The sequence below is a fragment of the Capricornis sumatraensis genome, chromosome 3 (assembly GCF_032405125.1).
Source record: "Capricornis sumatraensis isolate serow.1 chromosome 3, serow.2, whole genome shotgun sequence".
Classification (NCBI taxonomy): domain Eukaryota; kingdom Metazoa; phylum Chordata; class Mammalia; order Artiodactyla; family Bovidae; genus Capricornis; species Capricornis sumatraensis.
In genome coordinates, this window is record NC_091071.1 from 31,302,009 (window position 1) to 31,328,274 (window position 26,266).

The following is a 26,266-nucleotide window of genomic DNA, read 5'->3' on the forward strand; positions in this document are numbered from 1 at the left end:
GGGCTCAGGAGGTGGTGTTCCAGGACCCGGGCGCCCTCCATTCCAACCCATGCAGCTCAGCTCTCAGGCAGGCTACATCTGGAGCTTCCAAGAAAGACTGCACTTGAAGAAACAGTTCTTCAGCCTAAAATAAAAACGTGTTTGTGATGGCTGTTTGGCATGAGCCGCGTGACGGTAGGTGAGCGTCTCACATGTCTGTACCTTGTCTACGTTTGGCACCCGGGATGAACTCAGTGAACTTTTGTTTGCTCGCAGAACAAATAAACTCTGCAAATTCCAGAGCCAGTAGACGTGACAGCTGCCTCTCCTGAAAGTGCATTACTGCCACTGCCGAGAATATCTCCTCTCCCTGAGCTTCCTGCTGCTCCCCTCCCCGGCTCCAAAATAACAAGAAGCGGCTCAGCAGTGATGTCACCGCCACTGTCACCGCCTGCAGGGCATTCACTTGCCAGCTATATTTAAGACCCGGCCTTCATGTTCAGTGACATGGAAATTGCCACCTTGTGAACCGCACCGGAAAGGCAAGGCTTGAAAAAGTATTTTCTGCGAAGAACCAGGTTGCCAACTCTGCCTCTCCCAAGGCAAAGAGGAAGAAGCCAGGGTGTTCAAGGGAGCAAAGGGCTCCAGCTCCTAGGATCACCCAGGTCTGGCTGTTTCATTTCAACCATTTTCTCTCAAGTAACACAAACCCCGACATTCACTTGGTAGCGTCATCTCTCTCTCTCTCTCAATTGGGCTCCTTTCCTGGGCTCTTCTGTTCTCCCTCAAAGCCATTCTCTTATTTTTATTTACTCCTCTAGACGTTTCTACCTACTTCTCATTAGAAAAGACAGCAAGCGGAGCGTTAATGAATGGTAAACACATTTGCCTCCCCCGTAGATAATTATCATAACCTTTTAATGAGAGTTCTATCACACTGATTGGTTGGGGTAATTTTTTTATCTCCTCCTGTTTCTGAGCTTTGATGGGGAAAAGCGATGGGCTCAAGCGACGTTGCAGACACAAGCAGCTCCCTCTTCCCTGAACAGCTGTTTGTTTCTCGCATCTTGATGAGCCACCCAAGTCCGCGTTTGGTGCACATTTTGTGGGGAACATCTGGCACCGAAGGCTAATGGCTCAGATGCCGAGCCATTCCACGGGGGCACAGGCTCCAAGATGCAGATGGGCCTGCAAATATACCTTGCTGCTTACTCCCTAAAAATTTGAGTTCAGCAACAAAACCTGGGTCTTTGATTGCATTCGAGAGGCGTTAGAGAAAATAAACAAGCACGTGGCTTTCTCCCGTGCGCGTGATTGCTTTAAGAGACGCTGCCGTGCTCCTGTTTCTCCAGCTGTTCCTACCCACCATTCTCATTTGGAAAAAAAAAAATCAAGGAAAGTGAGAGGTCACAGACTTCTGAAAGGCCCTGAAAGGATGTATATGTCTCTCCAGTGTCCACGGTTCCATAATGGATGGAACCAGATAATGGATGCGCTTGGGATTCCCACACCTCTGCTCCCAAAAGGAAAGTCAGCTGGGAAATCAGTCATGCCAAGGATACCTTCACCTTCATGGTCAGGAAAGCAGGGGTCAAGCAATGACGAAATCATGACAGGACCAGCTCAAGCTCTAGTGGGTGGGTCCTCCTGCCTCGCCCTGGAGCCAGAACCACACAACCTGTGTGCTATTAAAACCTTCAAATCCTTTGCCCTGTGACCTCACCCCTGAAATACAGACTGAGGGAAGAAACTGACAGAGGCAAGAGCAAGCCACAGACAAAGGAATATCTCCCAAACCTTTACCTACAATCTCAGGAAACTAGAAGCAGCCTAAACGCTAACCCACATGAAAACACACAAAGTAAACTGCAGTGTGCTGAACATTCACTGACAAGGTCAAAGGAGCAGGCCTTCCAGATGCTGGTGGGAGGAGCAGGCCTTCCAGATGCTGGTGGGAGGAGCAGGCCTTCCAGATGCTGGTGGGAGGAGCAGGCCTTCCAGATGCTGGTGGGACGGGTGGGCGCCCGCAGAGGTGGTTAAGCAAGACCTCTTTCCTCTGAATCAAGAGTCTTTACAGATACTCACACTTTCTAAAATGAGAATTCCAATTCCAGAAATCCAGCTTAAGACTTTTTTTTTTAAATAAAAGTAAGAGTTGACCCACCCCTCAAAAAATGTTCACAGAAGGACTACTGCTATAAAGACGGGAAGGGGGGAAATGGTATGAGAATCAAAGACATATCTAAACACAAAATTCTACACGACCATCATAAGTAACGTTCATGTAAGAGAACAGGAGGAGGACATGTTACTTACTCTTCAGTGGTTTTCAAAACAGACCATCAACTTATGAACTCAAAATGATCTGATTTGCATAAAATGAATGTACACATAAATGGAATAAAACACATTAACAGTAACTGTGTTCAAGCGATTTTCTTCTTTAAACTCTTCTGTGTAATTTGTACCCTTTCTTTCTATTCCAAGGGTAAAAATCTCTACTTAAACATCATTCGAAATCTACACAGAAACCCAAGAAAATATTATAAACAGAATAATAAATTGTATGTATATATAAATCCTATCCTGTTGGTGGGGCCTCCCAGTTGGCACTAGTGGTAAAGAGCTTTTCTGCCAAAGCAGGAGACTTAAGGGACGCAGATTCAATCCCTGGAAGGGGAAGATCCCCCGGAGACGGGCATGGCAACCCACTCCGGTATTCTTGTCTGGAGAATCCCATTGACAGAGGAGCCTGGTGGGCCACAGTCCATGGGGTCACAAAGAGTCAGACACGACTGAAGCAACTTAGCACGCCCACGTGCATACTGTTGGTGGCAAATTTAAAGCCACTATGAGAAACAGCATGGAGGTTCCTTTAAAAATCAAAAATAGCTATCATATGATTCAGCAATCCAACTCCTGGACATATATCTGGAGAAAACTCTAATTCAACAAAAGATACATGCACTCCAGTGTTCAGTGAAGCAGTGTTTGTAACAGCCAAGAATAGACACAACCAAATGTTTACAGAGACAGATAAACGGATAAAGAAGATGTGATATAGCTACACAATAAAGTATTACTCAGCCGTTTAAGAAGAATGAAACGATGCCATCTGCAGAAACATGGATGGACCTGGAGATGCTCACACCAAGTGAAGTGAGTCAGAAAGACAAACACCACGTCACATCACTTTCACATAGAATCTAAAACATGACACAAATGAGCTTGTTTACAAAACAAAAATAGACTCAGACATAAAAAACCAATTCATACTTACCAAAGGGGAAATGGGAGGGGAGGGATAAATTAGGAGCTGGAGATTAACAGATAAACACTGCTATATATAAACAATAAAATGCTACTGTATAGCACAGGGAACTCTACTCAATATACTGTAAAAACATGATGGAAAAGAATCTGGAAAAGTATACACACACACACACATATATAACTGATCACTTTGCTGCACACTAAAAACTAATACAACATTGTAAATCAACTATACTTCTTTTTACAATTACATGTACATGCTAACGGTTGCATACCTATGTAAAAACAGTACTTAAGTGGACAAAGAATAGGAATAACTGTCATGCTAGGGTCATGAGATTGAGGACTCTTCTTCTTCATTTCAAGTTGTTATGTTGCTTTCATAACTTAAATGTAATTTTTGTAAGCAGAAAAACAAGAGCTTTTTTTAAGAAATCTCACACTGGCCAGTTACGACTGAATTCCAGCCCAGGATCCCCCTTGTGGGCATCTTAACCTAAAAGCCTTCCACTTGATGCGGGGTCAAGCCAGGCAAGCTGCAGACGGATAGGCTCGAGTTAAAAGCCCACACGCAGATCTTTCAGAACCCACAGACAACAAGATGGCATGTTGTTTATAGTTCACTTAAAAATAAAATTGAAAGCAGAGACGACAAACGCGAACAGTGCTAATTTTGTAGTGATCGTATAACATTCTCTGTACGCTTCAAACAGGCCAACAGCCTGACCTGGTTCTGAGATTTGAAAAACAATCACAAGTGCCTTCACGTCATTCTAACAGCCCAGGTGTTTTGAACCACTGAACTTCCTCTCACCAGCATCGGTGTGAGCCCGAGCCACTCACAGTGCGGTGTGGACGCCGGCAGCATCAGCACCACCCGGGAGCTTGCTACAAATGCCCGCTCTCAGGCCCCCCGACCCCCAGGCCCATGGAATCAGAGTCTGAGGGCCACCGTGACCCCCAGGGGCATGGCAGGCGTGTTACGGTTTGAAACGCGCTGCTCTGAGCCATGTACTGTCAACTTTGGCTGCACCTGAGCAGTCTGGGTCTTGCCTCCAGAGATCCTGATGGAATTGGTCTGGAGGGTGGTCTGGTCGTCGCAGTTTTAAAAGCTCCCCTGGTGACTGCCATGTATCTACAGCCAGAACTAAACAAAGCATGTAGTTCCTCAGCCCAGAGAATTCTTAATTAGATAGTTAGTTACATCTAAGCAACAGCGGGCAAGATTAACTCCAGAAAATGACTCTGTGCAGCCTTGTATGGAAGAAAAATTGACTTACACGGAACTGGTAAGCGCAGACACAGCTGGCCTTTCCTAAGGACTTAGGCAGGGCTCCACTGTGCTCCACACTGGCCCTGCAGTATCTTTTGTGTGCTGTCTACAAGGAGGGCCTACCGTGGTCTCGGGTTTCTAGGTGAGAAGCATCAGGGGTGGAATGACCAGTCGAGAAAACATCTAGAAGCGCAAGAAGCACTCGCAGGGCCCTCAGAGTGAGCAAGCGCCTCCCTTTTTCTGCACCGAGGGGCCTCACTCACCTCACTCTAGTCCAGTCCTACAGAAGTTGGACTCAAGGGACTTGCCTGGTGGTCCAGTGGTTAAGAATCCGCTTGCCAGTGCAAGGGACACAGGTTCGATCCCTGGTCAGGGAACTAAGACCCCACATGCCGGAGGGCAAGTAATTAAGTGTTAGTTGCTCAGTGGCATCCAACCCTTTGTGACCCCATGGACTGCAGCCCACCAGGCTCCTCTGTCCATGGGATTCTCCAGGAAAGAATACTGGAGTAGGTTAGCCCTACCCTCCTCAAGGGGATCTTCCCAACCCAGGGATTGAACCTGGGTCTCCTGCATTAAAGGCAGATTCTTTACCATCTGAGCCACCAAGGAAGCTCGCACACAACTACTGACCCCACGTGCTCTAGAGCCCATGCTTCACAAGAGAAGCCCCCATGCAGCGCAACCAGAGAAAGCCTGCACAGCACAACAAGGACCCAGTGCAGCCAAAATGAAAGAAAGAGGCTGGACTCGAGCCCAGGCTTGCCCTGCACTTCCTTCCAAGACCAGCCACCTTAACCAGAGCGCAGGGAATTATCAGTGAAAGGTTAAAGTCTGTGTTTATCTGTTCCTCCCCTGATGTTCAGCCCCTAGAGGTTAGTCAGCTGTATCCTGTTTCTCTCTGATGGACCCAGCTCACTCAGAATAGGTGTCTGATGGGTGAATCAACTCATCAGTGAGTGGGTATTAACCGACCAGCCATCCTTCACTGGATCCCGGCAGCATTAAAATTCAGGAAGCCGGCTCCGCCTCCTGGGCCATTGCTTTGTCTCCTGCCTGGACACGTGTGTCCCATCTTCACCCTGTCCCACCCCGTGCACTCAGCTCTCCTCGGCTGCTCCGGGGTTCATCACTAAGGACCTGTCAGCTGCTGACAGGGACGTGCTGAGGAATGAGGAAGAGCACAGCTCCCTCGGCTAATGAGACCCAGCGGGGCGAGAGAGCCAGCGACCTGGGGATGCCAGTTTCCTGCTCAAGGAGAAGTGAAGGACGGGAGTAGCAAAGGGAGGGGGACACCGGGGGCTCAACAGAGTATCCGTGTGATCAGGGTTCAGTCCCCGGCCAAGGACACCAAAAGAGAGGCCACGTGACCATGGACCGCAAGGCTGTGGGAACAAAATTCTAAAGGTACGTTTACAAACTTGAAGACAAAAACACAGAAAGGGCGAAAGCAGTGGTTCTCAACTGGGTGTGGACACTGTTTTAAAGCTCCCCGATGACTTGTAATGCATGGCAAAGGCTAAGCAAGGCCAAAGTGTAGAGATGCTTTTGGTCACCAAGATGACGGTGTTACCAGCATTAAGAGAGTGGGGCTGAGGCTACAAACTGTCCTGAAAGACCAAGAGCAAACTATATCCTGCCCTGCTTTCCATCGTCCTGATGGCCCTTTATGTGGGTGAAAAGCTTATCGGTAAGGACTTCCCTGGTGGTCTGGTTGCTGAGACTCCATGCTCCCAATGCAGGGGGCCTGGGTTCAATCCCTGGTCAGGGAACTAGATCTCACAGGCCACAACTGGAAAAGCTTCCACAGGCCACAGTGCTAAGTGCTGCTTAGAACTAAGACCCGGTGCATTCAAATAAAAAAATTTATTAAAAAAAAAAAAAAAAAGCTTGTTTGTAATCTGAACCTATCTTCAAATTAACTGTACACTGGATATACCAGTTTTTACCCTAGGGCCCACCCATGCTCTGTTCTTCCATTTTCTGCATTTCTTCTAAAGAGTGACTTCTGATTTGACCGCCTTTAAATCCAAACATGTGCATTATAACTAGGTAAGAGCACTTTACCACTTCATGTTTTTCGGGCAAGGTCATGCCCAGCCCATGTATATTGCAATCTACTTTGTATTATAAATTACTTCCCTATTACTTCTCCTTCAGATTAGAGTTAGGGTATTATACTGATTTTTTAAATTATTTGTGCAGGCAGGGTGTGTTAGCTATGAATTTCATTTCAGGATAGTATAATAAAAGGGTTGATTTTTATTTTAAAGGGATACTGAGGCTGGTACTGAGACCTATACATCTAAGGAGGCCAAAGTGGCTGGACCAGGCGCTTGCTAACAAGGTCAAATTGCATCAGATGTAAACATCCCACCAAGGAAAGACACGCAGGGACAGTGGGATGACCTGAAGCCCAGACTTCACCATCACTCACGGGAGGGCTGGCTCTAGGGTGCAGAGTCTCTACACTGGGAAACCGTCAATTTCCAAATGTGACGAGGAACTCAGCCCATGGCAGGGGACACCCACAGTCTCTGCTTGACCACCACTCACCCCCATCTGACAGAACGAGCTCCCCAACTGTCCTCTTGAAGAAATGCCCCTGTCGTTTGTTCTTGCTCCATGTGGCCAGGTAAAGAAAAGCAAGTCACCTCCTGGCTCCAGGGGGACGTGACACAGGCCGGGACAGCGAGGATAACACATCCTGCCAGGAAAATGAGTGAACCCCAGAACTTTCTCATGAGCTTTCAGGAAGACACGCTCTCCTTCCTCTGGGTACTGAGCCAACAGGATTTATGCCTAGCAATGCCTAGGGGCCCTCTTGTCACTATGAGAGAAGAGCAGGACTGAGAATGAAGCTACGACCAAGGAAAAGAAGGGGAGATACAGAAGGATAAGGATCCCACATGATAACCCCCAGGGTCCCTGGGTCCAGCTGGGCAGAGCGCTAGCTCTTCTCAAAATTTGTCAGCTACACAAGCCAATCAAGGGCACTTCTTCACAAGCCAGTTCCTGGTGGGTTCCCATCACTTCACATTAAACGTTCTCACCCCTCCTCTCCCTCCCAAGTTGTCGTGTGAGCTTTACCCTGAAGCTGTCTCCCTCATGGTGGTAAAATGGCTGCAGCAGTTCCAGCCTCTGTACCTCACAGCACGTGTTCCAAAGGGAACCACTCCAGCCATCTAACAAGCAAAGGACCATCTTCTTCCAAAGCCCTAGCAAACCTCAACCACATCTCCATGGCCAGAATTAGACCTCATGTTCATTTCCTGAACTAAATCCAAGTTGGGTCAAGCCATGGTTACCTGAACCAATCATTTCAGAAAGGAGATGGAATTATCTTGACCAGATCAGACAGATCAGAGCTGATGCCTTGGTGCTTGGGAGAGTTCAACCCCTAAAGCCAACCAAGAGGGAAAAAACTTTTTTAAACCAAACCATGTATGGATGTGAGAGTTGGACTATAAAGAAAGCTGAGCGCTGAAATATTGATGCTTTTGAACTGTGGTGTTGGAGAAGACTCTTGAGAGTCCCTCGGACTGCAAGGAGATCCAGCCAGTCTGTCCTAAAGGAGATCAGTCCTGGGTGCTCATCGGAAGGACTGATGTTGAAGCTGAAACTGCTATACTTTGGCCACCTGATGCGAAGAACTGACTCATTGGAAAAGACCCTGATGCTGGGAAAGATTGAGGGCAGGAGGAGAAGGGGACGACAGAGGATGAGATGGCTAGATGGCATCACTAACTCAATGGACATGAGTTTGGGTACGCTCCGGGAGTTGGTGATGGACAGGGAGGCCTGGCATGCTGCAGTCCATGGGGTCACAAAGTCGGACACAGCTGAGCAACTGAACTGAACTGATGGCTGATCCTCTAGTGTGGGGAAAATAAAAGGGGTAGCTTTTCAGGAAATGATACTACAGCAACTCTTCTAATGGGGGAGCCCCACCCTCAGTTCCTTCCCAACTCTCAGGCCGCAACCACAGGCCTTTAGAATCAGGCAGCAAAGCAAATGCTAATCTTCTGAAAGACATACAGACAAAAACTGGACTCTGGTCTCCACTCACTCTGACTGCAGTTTTGCTTTACATAATGGGTTTGAAAAGTCCTCCAGAACATGTTTCTTTAATGACATAGAACTGAACATCAAAATGGACAATCACCAAGGACCACCTGCGTAAGCACAGGGAACTCTATTCAGTGTCATGTGGCAGTCTGAAGCGCGCGGCGGGGCGGGGGGGGGGGGGGTGGGGGGATGGGTGGGGGGTGGGTGGGGGGTGGGGGGATGGGTGCGGGGGTGGGGGGATGGGCAGGGGGGGATGGGTGGGGGAGCAGGGGGGGATGGGTGGGGGAGCGGGGGGGGGAGCGGGGGGGCGGGTGGGGGGCGGGGGGTGGGCGGGAGAAGGTTGGGGGAGAATGGATACATATACATGTATGGCTGTGTCCCTTCGCTGTATACCTGAAACTACCACAACACTGTTAATTGGTTATACCCCCAATACAAAATAAATAGTTCAAAGTTTGAAGAAAAAGATTATAATGACCTAAATATATATTAATAAAATGCTAATGCTGTAAGAAAGAAAACAGAACTGAAGGATGGGACATCATGAAAGAATGAGAAAGGAAGTCTCCCTTTTTCAGTCTCATGTATGACTCTGCCCTTCTGGCTTTGGGACTTGAGTTCTCATCTCCACGATTCTGCCAGCACATGGGTTTGCTCTCGAGGGACTGCTCACAGCCCAATCATGGTGGCCACGGGATGGAACAAGCTAAATGTCCAGGCCAGTGACATCTGCCATGCTTCGGAGCCCCGGCGGGGCAGTGGTGGGGTTATTCCTGCCAAAGCACTGGGACAGAATGGAGAGGAGGAAGACCCAGCCAAGGAAGACTGGGGTAGTACTGTCCCCGGGTAGGTGTGACAGACAGCCTCCAGGGTGGCCCCCAAGACCCCTGCTTCTTGGTATTGACATCCATGTGTAGACCCCTTCCACGCTGAACCAGGCATGAGCTGCGTGACAACAGAATACGGCAGATGTGATCATCTGTCATTTCTGGCCTTAGGTCACAAAAGTCACAGTGGCTTCTGTGTTGGGTGTGTTCCCTTGCTCTTGGGTTACTCGCCCCAGGAAGCCAGCTGCCAGGTTGTGAGCAACCCTACAGAGCAGTCCACATAGCAGGGAACCAAAGCCTTCTGCCAACAGCCATGCGAGCGAGCTCCAAAGTGGACCCTCCACCGCAGTCAAGCCTTCAGATGACCACAGCTCTGGTTAACGCTTGACCACAACCTTATAAGAAACCCTGAGCCATTCCCACATTCCCAACTCGTGGGAATTGCGGAGGATCCTCAACATTCCCTGTTTTAAGCTGTCAAGTTTGGAGATCATTTGTTACACAGCCAGGGGTATCTAAAACAAAAAAAGCAGAGCCCGGGACCTCCCTGGTGTTCCAGTGGTTACGAAACCACCCTACAATGCAGGGGACGCCAGTTCGATCCCTGGTTGGGGAACTAAGAGCCCACACTCTGTGGAGCAACTAAGCCTGTGTGTCACAACTACTGAGCCAGCGCTCCATAATCAGAGAGTCTGTGCACCACAGCGAAAGGGCCCACGTGACACAACAAAGCTCCCTCGTGACACAACAAAGCTCCCTCATGCCACAACTAAGACCTGATGCGCCAAACAAACAAATAAATAAAAGGAGCAGAAACAGAAATGCCCACAACAACCCCACAACCCTGGCCGCTGGCACCCCTCAAAGGCACTTCTGCTCAGTTAACGTGTGTTTTCTTTCTGCTCACACCTATGTCACAGGATGAGCTTTTTTTTTTAATTGAAGTATATACAGTGGATTTACAATGTTGTATTAGTTTCTGCTATACAGCAAAGTGATTCAGTTATACACATACACACACACACACACACATATACACACACATTTCTCTTCATGTTCTTTTCCATTTCCTATCCTGTTTATCACAGGATATGGGATATAGTTCCCTCTGCTTAAACACTAAGACCTTGTTGAGCTTGAGATTTCTTACTTACCCAGGAAGTAAGGCAATCCATTATCCAGGGAGGGAGACTGACTGATCCTGAACCACTACTGATCACGAGGACTCCGCCCGGAAAGGCGCAGACGCTTGGCGCCACAAAGGCACTGGGCTGCTTATATGACCTCGCTCTTTGTTGAGCCGTGATGGCATGAAAGGAAAGCCATTAATTCTGAGCAAAATGAATGTGTAATAAGACGCTTTGTTTGCTCAGGGATGTCCTCATTTCACAACTCTATACTCAGGGCCAGGAAGACACACATACACCCGAATACGCTTCTCAGCAATACAGCAAAAATAATTTCACTGCCCTGTGTCGGAAATAGCCTAATTCTTAATTCTTTCTGCACCACTGCTGTTAAAATACAACTTTTGATTAGGCAAGGTTTCTTAGTAATAATACAATTACTATCCTAGGGAAAAATTATAATGATAGGTAATGTGTTTGAGCATTTATGAAGCCCATTCATGGAGCTGACATATGGTCTCTCATTTTATCATCTAACTACTCTATGAGATAGAGTTCTCTTCATTTTATAACCAAGGAAACAGAGACAGTTAAGTAACTTGCTCAAGGTCACATAGCTAATAAGCAGCAAAGCCATGAATGGATCCAATGCCAGAATCAGTACCACCAACCACTAGGCTAAACTACCTGCATTATGAAACCTGCCATCTGGACACATGGGGACCTAGAACAGGGCTATCCCGGTGCAGCCGTGTGGGCCTCGCCCCCACCCCTGACCCTCCACACCCTGCCTGTGACCCATGGATGACAGCACCCCCAGGCCATCAACCACAGCTCACCACGGGGACCCACCATCTGACAACACGGACAGCCGCTCCTCCTGCAGCCAGAAGCAATGAGAAACTTCTGACAGCTGGCAGAAGTCCGTGTGCAATGTCAGCAGCCAAGTCTTTGAAAACACGTCCCACTGCTCTGTCCGTTTTCTCCTGAAGTGTTTGCCCGCTTTATCCAAGTTGCTTCTACCTGCAAACTTGCAGGCACCTTAAACTTTCAGCTGTCTGTGTATTTAGTCACTAAAGTTGTGTTCAACTCTTTTGTGACCCCAGGGACTGTAGCCCGCCAGGTTTCTCTGTCCATGGGATTTCCCAGTTAAGAATACTGGGGTGGGTTTGCCATTTTCTTCTCCAGGGGATCTTCCTGAATCAGGGATCAAACCCATGTCTCCTGCACTGGCGGGCAGATTCCTTACCCCTGAGCCACCAAGGAAGCCCAAACTCTCAGCTACCCCATTGTTTAACTGGGGAAACCAGATTACAGAATAGCGTGGTTAAGAAGTTACCTTTTTCTATTTCATTCATGGGCTAAAGAAAATTTATCCCAAAATTATCATATACTCAAAACACATTTACTGTAAAACACACTCCAATCACTTGCCGCTGCCTTATGGACTTTCACACACTTTCCTCAGTGGGCCCTCTCAGGGGGATAACACCATCCCATTCATTTCATAAACGAAGAAACGCACGCCTGTGGAAGTGAAGTGGTTCAGACCCAACACCAAATTTGCAAGCAATGGAGGAGCAACTCGAGGCTGAGCTGGCTCCTGACCCAATTAAAAATGACAGAAGATGGAAGTCTGTCTGTCTTCAATGATTCAGAACCCGGGTCTCCACAGACTACAGTCTTTATTGAGAACATAGAACAAAATCACATCACAGAACCCTGGCATGGCCAGGTAAGATGGGCACCAGGTGAGAAAATGCCATATCAGGCACCTGGGACTTGTTTCTGATGCTCTGGATATGTCATTTTCAAACGTGAATGCAGGAGAGAAGTTCAAATTGAAATTAAACACAGAGGGACTTCCCGGTGGTCCAGTGGTTAAGAAACTGCCTTCCAAGGCAGGGGACGCAGTTGTGGAGCAACTAAGCCCATGTGCCACAACTACTCAGCCTACAGGCCACAGTGAAGACCCAGCACAGCCAACAAATAAGTAAGTATGGGATCACACTGCCAACTTCCCGTTACATATACATAACAATTACATTAGCGTCATTCACAACAGCTGGCAGCGCGGGGATGGTAATGCTGCTGCTGTTGAGTTTCCTTAACCCTGGGCTCCCCCACCACAACCCCCGACAAGATAGATGCATCTCCCGGTCTATTTTTAAAGTAGTCTTAAAGAATCCGTATAGTCAAAGCTATGGTTTTTCCAACAGTCATGTAAAGATGTAAAAGTTGGACCATAAAAAAGGCTGAGCGCCAAAGAATTGACCCTTTTGAACTGCGGCATTGGAGAAGACTCTTGAGAGCCCCCTGGCCTGCAAGGGGATCAGGCCAAGTGAATCCTAAAGGAAATCAACCCTGAATATTCATCGGAAGGGCTGAAGCTCCAATACTTGGGCCACCTGATGCAGAGAGCCAACTCACTGGAAAAGACCCTGATGCTGGGGAAGATTGAAGGCTGGAGGAGAAGGTGATGATAGAGTATGAGACAGCTGGATGGCATCATCAACTCAGTGGAGTTCAGCAAACTCTGGGAGATGGTGAAGGACAGGGAAGCCTGGCGTGCCACAGTCCATGGGGTTGCAAAAAGTCACACATAACTGAGTGACTGAACAACAACAACAAAGAACAACCAGTGACAGTGCTTATCTTACATGAAATGGGAAAAAACTGGAACAACTCAAATGTCCAGCAATCTGAAATGGTTCTTTCATATGGTGCACTAGCTCAATGAAATGCCACATCCAGGCCCATAAAAATGGCGGCTATGAAGCTTTTACTAGGTAGAAGGACACAGCCTAGGAAGTGACGGGCTGGAGATTTCAAGTAGAGCCCATAAAAATAAGTTTGCACGTGACAAATTCAGTAAAATCTCATTATGGCAGCTGGAGCTTGGAGGTAGGGGGGAGGTGCTTTACAGTTTTCTTTAATTAGATATAAACAAAGTCATGGAAAAGAAAATAAGATGACTCAACGATAAAGAGGCTCAACCATACTCTGAATCAGGGAAATGAAAAATATTTCACCAGCAGTGCTTTCACCTGTGATTTTATCAAAGAGCCCCAAAGCTGGATCCGCCAGAGGCAGGGCTGTGCTGGGGGAGACCCAGCCCTCGTTAAAGGCAGGCTGACAACCTTTATCCAACTCAGCAAGCACTGTGGGGACTTCCCTGGTGCTCCAGTGGCTAAAACTCCACACTCCCAGTGCAGGGGGCCCAGGTTCAGTCCCTGGGCAGGGAACTAGACCCCACAGGCCCCAACTAAGATCAAAGATCCTATGTGCCACGACTAAGACCCGGAGTAGCCAAATAAATTAAACAAACAAGTAATAAAAGAAAAGAAAAACACAGTGCTTTGACCCAGCAATTCCACTTCCAAGAACTTTTCTGGCAAATACACTCATACGAGGACACAACGACAACTGCGAAGATTATCAGAAGTAGCAAAGGGCTAGAATTGACTCAGACACCTGGCTGCTGGCACATCAGCCAAATGAGTCCTACTGCGGGTGGACGGTGGGCTATCAGGAGCCGTTAGAAAGACGGCAGGTCTGTGTACCCAGCGCAGGACGATCTCTAAGCCGTGGAGGGAGTAGGGTGCAGGATACGGGACCATTTGTGTCAAGGAAGAAAGAGAGAAGAGGAGGGAGATGAGAAAAAGAGAAAGTTCATGTATCTGAATGTTCGCATCCGCTCGAGTACACAAGGGGCACCTCTGGGCAGTGACGCTGCCCACCCTCCAGGGGTGAGCCGGCAATTGCAGAGTTTAACCATTCGTGACTTTTGTATTTTGAACCATGTGCATGTATACTATTTAATACTTACTCAATATTTAATAAGTTAAAATTTCAGCTATGTAAGTATTATTTCCATTTGTCACTTTAAATTAGTAAGTACTGATGAAAGATGTGCTTGGGGGTTGGCCAGCGCCTCCCCCAGCCCCTCTGCCCGTCTGCCTTGCCAGGGCCTCCCCCAGCCCCTCCACCCCCTACCTCGCCAGTGCCTGGACCTTCGTGACGTGCCGCTCCTCCTGTTCAGCCACCTTCCGCTTCAAGGTGTCGACCTCCTGGCGGAGCGCGGCCGAGTGCTCCATCTCACCGTCAAGCAGGTTCCGCAGTGACCTGGGAGGAGGAGGAGATCCCACCTGTTCAGAGGCTGCCAGCCCGGAGTTCACAGAGTCAAGTCCTAGTTCATTCATCTTCCACAAGGCTCTGCAGAAACCGCAGTTCACGTCCATCTCGTACAAACTGCTTTGAGGAGGTACCCAATTCTGCTCAAGAGTCTCTGCGTCATAATTAGGAGGAGCCCTGGGGACCACCAGAGGCCTGGCTCTGAGAGCTTGTGGGTTTGGTGGTTTAAACCAAGGGAAACCAATGAGTTGAGCCTACCTCAGGCACGCCCCCTCCCAGACATCCCACACTGAGGTGTGCATGCTCAACCGAGACATTTCGGCCCAGCCACACTACGTATGAGATTTAACAAAGGAAGGGCTGCCAGGACAGGCCATAAAAAACCACCTGAGCCACAAACACAGAAGACAGGCTCCAGTTATCTGATGGACGATGGGAGTCTCATTTCTCCTTTGCCCACAATCTCACAAAACGCCCTCACCCTCGCTCCGTCACCACCTCCAGGTTAAACAAGCATACAGACTGTCTTACGGAGATGGAGAACCTGACATTGCAATGAGCGTGCTTTATACTGTATCTGGAGCATGTTCACCCTGCAAACACATTCGCTTGAATGTCTGTCACCTTTGGTCTTAAATAGCAGAAAAGACAGCGGCTCTTCCAGAAATAACCACAAGTTACCACCTAGAATTGAGCCAAGCAGGGTTCTGGTGACCATCTATGGACCTCAAATGGCTATTTCTCGAAAACATTTACTAACTTTGGTGCGGCTGCCTCCTAAATTTAGAGGACACTTGCCATGAGATACCAGACCACAAGCAGTAGTGTCTGCACCATTCCACCCCCACTGCTCACTGAACCTCCGCTCCAAAAATAAACATGGTGTGTTTCAACACTCCTTGAAAGTTTTGAAAAAACTCCCCTTTGAGGGCCTGAAAACCAGGCCCCCAACACAAACTGGATGTGGTTTTTTTTTCTCTTGCTGGGAAGGAGAAGAAATGACCCAACAGTGACTATTGTTCTTTACAAAATAACACAAAACCTGTGACTTTTTCCAAGATAATGGCCCCAGCTGAAAAAAGGAAAAAGCATCCTACAAAGTCCACAGCCTGTCACTGAGATTTACTTTCACTGGAAAAATCACACTGTCTGAAGATTCCTTTTTAAAAACACTTATTTTTCCAAATCACATTTGTTTGCTCTTGTATGTTTCCATAAAGGATGAGGGAGAAGCTTGTCAAGCAGGGCCCAAAGCAAGTTTTAAAAAGGAGAATCAGAATGCACATCCCCAGGGACACAATTCCTGCTCAGGGGCAAGCATAAGAGGGTGGCATGAGCGTGCACACACGTGTGCACACATACACACCTACTCCCTGACCCCCAGACTTGTGCTCACAGAGGCTCTGCAGATAACTGCAGGGAGATCCCTCTACTGACCAGCCTGTAGCCCAGACAAGGTCCTGGCACTGGAGCGGTTTGCCTTTGGGCAGCTAGACAGAGGCAATACAGCTAACAGTTGTCTGGTATCTAGCCCTGGTTTCAACAGGGAATTAAAATGAATAAAACCCTTCGGCCTCTCAGTGTCTGCAACAGGGCTTTGGGGAAAATCAAAAGACTCCATACACCATCTTGCTACAGGTATCCCCAATTTGAGAAAATGTTAAGTATGCTAGTGCTTGGAACGTGGTGGACAGAACCTCAATGAAAGGTTACCTGCTGCTTAAGGGGGGCTCAGGGTGTCAGCTGTGAGGATGGAGCTTCATTTTGAGGCAAAGAAAATGTTCTAAAATTGACTGTGGTGAGATGGTTGCACATATCTGTGAATATGCTAAAAACCACTGAATACTTTGTTTTATGTTTTATATATTTAAATTATATAATCTATGAATTATATGATATGTGAATTATATCTCAAAGGCTATTTTTTTTAAAAATTAAAAAGACTGCTTTATAAATTCTCAGTTTGTTCTAAGATAGAGCATGATCGTTTCATTCCTTATTAACACTCAAGCCATGTTACATATACTAACGTGGTACATCCCAGAATGGATACACGTATATATACGGCTGAGTCCCTTTGCTGTTCACCAGAAGCTATCACAACACTGTCAGTTGGTTCTACTCCAACATAAAATAAAAAGTTGAAAAAATGAAGTAGTACATCTCAGAACAAAAAATCAGAAATCACTGGTCACAATTCTGCCCCTGAAGCAAAACCTCCTTCCTGGTGATCTTCTCCCTGCCCCAGAGGGAGGATTTCTGTGAAGGAGCGGCCCCTCCAGCCCCAGCGCTGGATACCTGTTCTCTTCCTCCAGCTCGTCTTTCCTGTTCATCATGGCCACGATGGCTTGTCGCAGGTCACCTAAGGGAAGAAAGCCAAGTCCAAATTAACCGGCAGAGCCCGCCTGCTACACCGCCCCTCACCGGTCTGGATTATGTGCTATTTAGGGCCACTTGTCTAGACGAGTTCCCTTTTCCCTTTCAAAAATAATTCCTATACAGAATAGGAGATCCAGTGGGCTCAGTCAATCACTCTTATTAGCCACACAGAATCCAAAAGCAGGGCAGGATGAGAATAAATGTGGAGGCGTTTCCTTGGTGAACATAACCAGCCGCTAAGGAAGTTACAGACTGATGACTTCTGAGTGCTTTTCCAAGTCCCTACTAACCGGACAGCATCTGCTTTGAACCCTGATCTATTCCCAGTTAGAGCCAGTTATCAACCACCGGTCAGACAGCAAATCTCATGAAACTGACTTCATGCTCCTGCGTGTTCAGTCATGTCCGACTCTTTGCAACCCCGTGGACTGGAGCTCACCAGGCTGTTCTGTCCATGGGATTCTCCAGACAAGTATACTGGAGTGGGTTGCCATTTCTTCCTCCAGGGGTGGAAGCCCACCATCCAGGTCTCAGAGGAAGAAAGGGAAGGATGAGGAATCACAAGGGCTCCTGCTCAGCCTCTGGGTCAAAAAATAGGCCCTCCCCTGTCTTTTCTGACCCAGAACACCCATGTAGGCATCACAAGGACACAGCTAGGAGATCGAGGCCTGGCTTCCCCATCACACCTGTGATGGTGTGAAACCTGCAAGTCACATGGTGAGGAACCAGGCCCTGCAAGATGCTGGTGACGAGGAGGGTCTGAGGTGTCCCTCTTCTGGGGTCAGCCAAGGTGTTGCCAAAGAAAATTCGAAATTCACTGGGTCGACGCAAACTTACTGAGCACCTACAAGGTCCAAGAGCTGCTCTTGGTGCTGTGGGTAAAGAAGGAATAGAGAAAACCAAAGTCGCTGCCTGCAGGAGGCAGGGCCTCCTCCCTAGGAGGGAAGATACACCAACCAACATGGAACAGATGGGACGACAAAACACGCTGGGAGGAAAGCCAGGTGGGGTGCAAAGACAGGTGGTGAGAGGGTGTCATTTTGTGGGCTGTGCTGGGAAGGCCTCTCTGGGGGCCCCCGGGGAGACAGGGGAGCCAGTATGCTGCTGGATGGGGGGACACACTCCATGCGGCACAGGGCACACGCCAAGGCCCCAGGGCAGGCGCAAGCCGGGCCACGCGAGGAGGCAGGGCACACCAGCAAGGGCCACGTGGCCCGGCCCCCAGCGAGCTCGGAGACTCGAGGACTGGATGACAACTCCAGTGCCCACCAGGCAAGCGCCCTGGGCACACAGCCTTGCTGGTGTCACAGAGTGACTCTCCGGGAAGTGGTCTCCCAGTCCCTTCTACAGGCCTTTAACCGGGCTCAGAGAGAAGATGTAAAGTCACAGCTGGCGTCCAAATCTGTCCAGTTCCAATCTCTGCATTCAACCCCAGGAACCAGTGGTGATCACCACCACTCGCTTGCAGCGACTAATATCACAGCAATATTAAGGCAGAAGAACCTGAGACGTCATGAAATAAGCTGTGCAACCATGCACCTTTCCATGTCAGAGCCAGGATGGAAGCCAAGGCGTCCTACCAGCAGGGCAGGAGACCCCGGCCCCATGGGACATGGTATGCTGTGTCCAGAACCAGGGCCGCTGATTCTGGGAAAGAGCAAAAGGAGAAAAGGGCAGCAGAGGATGAGATGGTTGGCTAGCATCGCCAAGTCAGTGGACATGAACTTGGGCAAACTTTGGAAGATAGTGAGGGACTGGGAGGCCTAGTGTGCTGCAGTCCATGGGGTCACAGAGAGTCAGACATGACTGAGCAACTGAACATCAACCACACGAGCATCTACTGAGCGCCTGCCTGCTGGCTATAAGGCCCCTTCCCAAGGAGAGAGCCAGGCTCCCGACTTACCTAAGGGAGGAGTGTCCTCAACAGAGCATTTCTTAATGGAGGACAGACACACACAGTCACACGCCCCCACAAGGAGACAGTCTGTCTGACTGCATGCTGAACGTGACCAGGTAACGAGGGCCCTGGTTCTCAGCCTTGTACCAGGGTCTAGCCTCTTCAAGCCTTTCTTTTGGGGGTGAAAGCACCCACCTTTCCACCTCTCTAGAGCGCTGTAACCTTCAGAGGAGAAACCAGACGGTGCAAGGCGGTGCCGAGTAAAGACGCTGCCTCTCAAAGGCGGCAGCAGAGAGCACTAACGATTTAGAAGAACCTGACATGACGCTAGATTTCACACTTTTATGGTAACTGAAAACACTGGTAAACCTGTAAAAATAAAAACAAGCCGGTAATCTAATTCTGTGACACCACAGCCAAGGGGGGGGAGGATCAAGACTTAATACATCACTGAAGACCAGCTGAGTGATATCTCTCTGGCGCTTATCTGCAAGAAGCCCAGAGCAGAGGGCAAGGCTGCAGCCGGGTACTGGAGACCCAGGCTCAGGAAGCTGCTCCTTCACTCCAAGGCTTGTGTGACATCTGAGTCTTCTTACGAGGACTTCTTCTGGAGGTCTCAGCTGCCCCATGCTTCTTATAGGAGCAGAGGACTGGATATGTTGTTCATCGTTGCAACATGAGGTTAGAAGAAGTGATGTCTTTTTTTTTTTTTAGACAAACTATTTTATAAAGCAGTTTCAGGTTCACAGCAAAATCAGGTGGAAGGTACAGAGGTCCCCCCATCTACCAGCAGCCCCTGCTCACGCACAGCCTCCCTCATGACCGACATCCACCACCAGAGCCGGACGTTTGTTACAAATGACGAACCCACACTGACACATCACAATCCCCACCGTCACATCAGGCTTCGCCCGTGGGGTTGCATGTCCCCTGCATCTGGAAATCTGTACGACGACATGAATCCACCATGACAGGATCGCCACAGTTTCACTGCTCTAAACCTCCCCGTGCTCCACCCGCTCATCTCCCTCCCCACCAAGCCCTGATGAAATCTCTTGATCAAAGAGATCACGCCAGCCTTCTGATCTGCAGAGTATGCCACGTGTCTGCCTGATTTACACGTGCCCTGGATATAAGTGGGATGAGAGCTCAGCAGGGCACATGTGCCTGGAGCAGACACACCCACAGCCAGGGCGCCTGGCACCCTGGACCCACCAGGGCAGAAGGCTCGGGTTCCGGGGCCCTTGGTCCCTCCCGTGCCAGGCTTCTCCTAGAGGGAGCGGCTCACCACCCACAGGCAAGATCCTTATGCTGAGATGTAGATGTCACGCCCCCACCTGGCGTCACCAACCCCTTTACCTGGCCTCACCTGCGGACAGCAATCCGCTTAGGCCAGCAGCCTCTGAGCCAGCCTCCCTAAGGACGCTCTTCAGTGATGGGGCTGCACTATTTTGTTCCTCCCCACAAATGTGAGCGCCTCTCCCTGAATAAGACACAAGCCCAGCGGAGTTTTCCATTGTGCTGAGAACACTTCACGCGCGATCTCCCTCCTCACAGATGTTAATGGCCATGTCCGAGCACAATGTCATCACACACCAGGGCTCTGGAGCTGACCCTTGTGGCTGGCCTGAAGCCTGACACCCAGAGCATCTCCCCCCTCCCTCCTGCCCCAGCCCCTGACAACCACCCTTCCACTCTGCGTCTCAGAGTTCGACCATTAGATTCCTCACATAAGTGGAGTTACAGTGTTTGTCCTTCTGGATCCAGCTCACCTTAACATAACGTCCTCCAGGTTCATCCATGTTGTCACCTGTGGTAGGAATGCCTTCCTTTTCAAGGCTGAACAACATTCCAACGCATTGTTGTTTCACGGATTTCCTCGTGTTCACCACCACCCCCTCATCCTGATCTGATGAAACTCATCTATCCAGACCAGAATGAAAAAGACACCTCGACCAAGAAGCCCACCACGATTCCCCTACCCTGCAGCAAGCTGCGGAGTGTGCAACAGCTAACTGCCTCTGTCTCTTGCAATCACCTCACAACTTCAAGGCACACAGCGTGCCATGCATCTGGGGTCCCCAGGGCTCTCATATGCCGGGCGCTTGTGCACGTGTGTGCACACTCAGCCACTCAGTCATGTCTGACTCTCTGCGACCCCATGGACTACAGCCCACCAGGCTCCTCTGTCCATGGGCTTGTCCAGGCAAGAATACTGGAGTGGGCTGCCATTTCCTTCTCCAGGGGATCTTCCCCACCCAGGGATTAAACCCGTATCTCCTGCCCTGGCAGGTGCATTCTTTACCACCTGCGAGGCCCACCAGTGCTTGGTCAAGGTTTATGGAAAGTAAGTGATGCAGAGAGATGACTTCTACCTGAGCACAACACTTCTAAAACGGAGAACAAAGGTACCAGCTGTCACGTGGCAGACACGCCTTTGTCTGCTGGCACATGGGCTGAAGCCTCGTTTCATTTCTCACCTGATGAGGATGCTCAGAAACACAGAGCAGGGACCCACGTGGGACAAGTCAAGCTGCCTGCAGAGCTCCAAGTCACCTTCCAAACCCTCTCTAAGGACAGAGATCGTGGATACTGTCCTGCGCAGGTCCAAGAGCTGGAGAGAGATTAAGGGCTTCAGCAGAGACCTGCCAGGGGCAAGAAGGTCAAGTGGAGGGGGCGGTGGTTCCAACAGTTTCCATTCTAACAACAGGAATAGGACCCATGGAAGGTTGCTACCACCAGACCCTGGGCCTGGGGAGACCTGTGTTCAAGCCCCAGCTCAGCCATCAAACTGCTGGGTAACCTGGAGGGGCTTTCTAGCTCGGAGAAATACAAAAGAGGAATTCCCTGCAGGATGTAAGAGTAAATAAAAGCTCCCTGGGGGTACTCCGCACTGCAGCTAATGCAAGGAGGTGGTTCAGAGCACAACCTCTAGAGTCAGGTCCCAAGTTCGAATTCTGCCTCTGTAGCCAGGTAACCTTGGGCAAGTTACCCACCTTCTCTGAGCATTGATTCCTTTATCTATAAATGGGATCTTTTCGGTCACTACCTCACATGAGCATTATAACGACACGACGCCCAGCACAAACAAAGCATCCAGTAAATGTTACTGATCACCATAAATGAGCGCCCGTCCCTCCCACAGCAGGGACGAGGACAAGGCAGCAGTGGCTGCCCAAGCGCAGCTGGACTCAGCCAGGCACATGTTCAGGAGTTACAGGGTTTACTGAGCTCCTGCAGACCTCAACCCTGGAAAATGAAAAGGAATTTTTTTAAGTGGTCTATGCCCTAGGGCAACAGACTAGATAATAGACTTTTATGAGCCATCAAACCAGCTCAGCACGGGCAACGTGGGAAATCAGACCTGGAGAGTGAGAAGTCAGTTAGAGGGAACCGCAGAAGTGAGATCGGGGCGCTGGGCTTTTAGGCATGGCATGACCAGGTGGCTCAGTGGTAAAGAATCCACCTGCCAATGTAGGAGGTGCGGGTTCGATCCCTGGATCGGGAAGATCCCCTGGCGCAGGAAACAGCAACCCACTCCAGTATTCCTGCCTGGCAAATCCCATGGACAGAGGAGCCTGACGGGCTACAGTCCATGGGATTGCAAAGAGTCAGACAAGACTTAGCAACTGACAACAAAAACAATCCGGGGATCCCGAATACTAGGAATTATGCAGCTGAAACGTGCGCAATCCGTGCGGGAAGAAAACTGGAGGAGGAAGGGTGTCCCAGGAGGACCTAGAAAACATGGATGCCCTTGGGGCAAAGAAGAGCCACGACCAGCTGCAATGAGACATCTTGGCCACAAGTGCACTTTGCAGGGGCCACAACTGGTCCTGGCAACCCACTCCAGTATTCTTGCCTGGAGAATCCCATGGGCGGAGGAGCTGGGTGGGCTACAGTCCACGGGGTCGCAAAGAGTCGGACACGACTGAGCGACTTCACTTACAACTGGTCCACACGGAAGCCAGAGAAGCCAGGGGATGAGCACCGCTGATGAACCACAGCAGCCTCCATCATAACCCTTCCCTCCCTGGCCCTGCATGCTCTGTGCCCCCTGACACAGGGCCTGTGTCGGCACCAACATCTACATTCCAGAGGACACAAACACAGGTCCCTGATACTGTAAATATTTCAAAGAAGACTGTGCCCTTAGCCTTCCCTAAGTTACCATAACGGAACACTCCTGGCGATGGTAAAAAAGGCAACAGCCTAAGAGCGGGTATCCTCCCCCAGCCAACACCCACCCCCCAAAAAAATCCCTCTTGACAGGCTTCAACTTGACATGGGCATCCCAGGTGGTGCAGTGGTAAAGAATCCACCTGCCAATGCCGGAGACACAGAGACCCGGGTTCCATCCCTGGGTCAGAAAGATCCTCTGGAGAAGGAAATGGCAGCCCACTCCAGTATTCTTGCCTGGAAAACTCCATGGACAGAGGAGACTGGTGGGCTCCAGTCTAAGGGGTCACAAAGAGTCAGACACAACTGAGCAAATGAGCGCACACACACACAACTTTATATGCATTCACTCTGCTGATTTCTCTGGGATGGGTAACGCCAAGGGGCTGATTCCCCTACCTCATGTAAACAATCTACTTTCTGCAGGCTCAGGGACACACTTCAGCAGAAGTGCTGCCTAGCTTGTAATTTTCTCTCCTCTCCGGGCACCCGCATCCCATGATTTGTTTAGTCTCTACCATGGTGATTCCTTTCGTCTTTATGACCTGCCACTGCACGTTTCGAGGGACAGCAGCGCAGTCTTTCTGCAGCTTCTGCAGAGCCCAGCTGAGTCAGGGGCTCTCCCTCCTAAGGCTGAAGGGCAAAGAATGATTTATTGAGAAATCGGTTTCATGCTTGGCTTCGAAGAACTGAAGAGCAAATCCAGTCAAAAACACGGGAGAAGGTTAACCACGGGAAATCAGTCTGGTTAAAGAGCATTTGAAATTACTGCAGAAAGGATGGCTGTTTAGTCACTCAGTAGTGTCTGACTCTTTGCGACCTCGTGGACTGTAGCCCACCAGGCTCCTCTGTCCCTGGGATTCTCCAGGCAAGAATACTGGAGTGGGTTGCCATTTCCTTCTCCAGGGCATCTTCCTGACCCAGAGATCAAACCTGCATCTCCTGTATTGGCAGGCGAACTCTTTAACCACCGAGCCACCTGGAAAGCGAAAAGGATGAACCGGTCCATAAGTGTTGCCGGGGAAGGGAACCATTTTGGGAGCAAGAAACAAGACTTAAATCTCTGTTGTTACTATATATCAACATAAAGTTCAGAAAGCGTAATTTAAATATGTGAAATGCAGCAATAAAAACAGTATAAATATGGAAACAAACATTTACGCCATCTTGCAGCAACAGCGGCCCATCTCAATATGCAAGCAAAGAACAAGTCGATTAAGGAAATGACAGTTTCGTTTTTTTAACTTTTGTACCTTGAAGGCCAATCTGACAGAAAACTGGTCCACTGTGGAAACTAAGCTCTTCAAGCAGCGAACAGGCAGAGCAGGAAGAACACAGGTTTTCTAATCAAGCCCCAGATCCCACTGGTCTCCTGGGGCCCCTCTCCCTCTCCATCCCCTCAGCTGGAAAAAAAAAAAAAACTGGCACTGGTACAGCCAGCCTCGTGGGACAGGGCAGGGCGCAGCACCAGTTTTCCTGGGTCACAGCCCTGCCATCCATTCTCAACCTGTCTGTTCTGCAGTCGTGCCGCAGCAGCAGAACTGAGCCACAGGGATGCAGTCTGTGGGGCCGCAGGGCCTAAACCACTCGCCATCAGGGCTTTACAGAAAAGATGAGAAGGTCCCCAGGAGCTCCTGGCCCTGCTCCTCACCACAGCCTTCTCCTATGCGGGCCCTCTGCGGCTAGTGTGCGGCCTGCCAGACATGGCGTCGATGGTGGGGCCCAATGGCTAGAACCCAGACTGTTCATAGAAGCAACACAGCCAGGACCCGTTGCTGTCTTAGACACTGCAGATCCCTCTTGCCTCTTCACCGGTCCCCTCGGCTTCACCTCCATCCCTTGGGCAGGCCCGGCTCGGCCCCCTGCCCTACATCATCTTCTACATACGACGGTTCCCCGGAGGTGAGCCAGCAGAGGGCCTGGGCTGCACATGGGCTTGACGCTTTGGGCGTCCGCAGGTTGAAGATAGTGCTGAGACCCAGGGTGGCTGGCCGACTCTGATAGAGACTTCCAGAAGTTTGGGATGGCCACCAGCTCTGATCAGGGATACAGCAGGATGGGAGCAGAGGCACCTGGCCCGAACGCTAACAGTTCTAAATCGCTCCACCAGGATCCGCCTGCTGAGAGCTTAGCCAAGGACAGGACAGGGCCCTGGGCCCAGTTAGTCGCCAGGTGCAGGGGCCTGGCCAGGGACACGTAAGATGCAATTCCCAGACAGAAGCCCAAAGAGATAAAGCCAGTAGAGCCCCTCAGGGAGGGGCAAGACCACTCAGCGCGGAGAGAAGGCTGAGTTTTGGCCAAGTGGCTGGCATCGGAGATGTCACGCATGCCCTGCGGACTGACAGTGGGACACAGGGGAACCCAGACTCTGAACAGAGTCCCTGTTGAGGGGGTGAACTCACCACTGGCTGGCTTGGTCTCTGGCCACACTAGTACTGCCAAGACAGCTCTCTGGGATCAGCCAGGAGAGACTGAGCCACCCCAGGACTGAGGCAGGCAGGCAGGTACCCAGCAGCCAGGCCGCCGGGAGCCCCCATAACCTCCCTGCTGCGGTTCTCACCTGAGAGGTTCTGAGTCCAGCCCAACAAGCCAAGGAGAGCTCGTGGCCCCTACTCTCCCTAAGCCCCACTGCACCTTGTCCATTCTCACCTCCATGAACGCTCCACCCATCAGGATGGACTTGCCCTTCTGCGGGCGTGGCTGGCAGAGCCCCCACCAACAAGCCTGTGGGGCCCCTGAAAGCAGGGACCCCTGGGCCCGGCACCCATGAGACTGGGAGATTGAACCCAAGGCCGGATGAATAAGTGCATCATTAATCAACGAGTGAGTGACTGACTGACGCCCACTGCTAGAATCTGCCCCTCAGCTCCCGGAACCGAACACAGGATGGGCCGGGCAGAAATGTCGAGTGTGTTTAATAATAAGTTCAAGACTTCACTTAGAGGAACTAACTACCAGTTCACGGCTGCAATTTCCTGCCCCAGTGACGGGGATTCAGACTCACTTTTTTCCAATAGGAGCCTCATGAATGGATACACATAGGAAGGAAAAGATGGATTCTTAAATATCATGACGGTGACCTAGAACTAGGTGAGCCTGCAAAACCATCCCCCCGCCCCTATCGACACAC

The 26,266-nt window shown here is 49.9% G+C and overlaps 1 protein-coding gene across 1 annotated transcript in view; it reads right to left on the minus strand.

The window, feature by feature from the left end:
- The window catches only part of SNX29 (sorting nexin 29), a 568,901-nt gene that overhangs the window by 440,602 nt on the left and 102,033 nt on the right, over nucleotides 1-26,266 (minus strand). Inside the window, exons 11-12 of the mRNA XM_068968397.1 lie at nucleotides 16,980-17,043; nucleotides 14,544-14,672 (exon numbers count right to left, since the gene is read on the minus strand). Coding sequence (XP_068824498.1) covers nucleotides 14,544-14,672; nucleotides 16,980-17,043 — 193 coding nt within the window. The remainder of the gene's footprint in view (nucleotides 1-14,543; nucleotides 14,673-16,979; nucleotides 17,044-26,266) is intronic.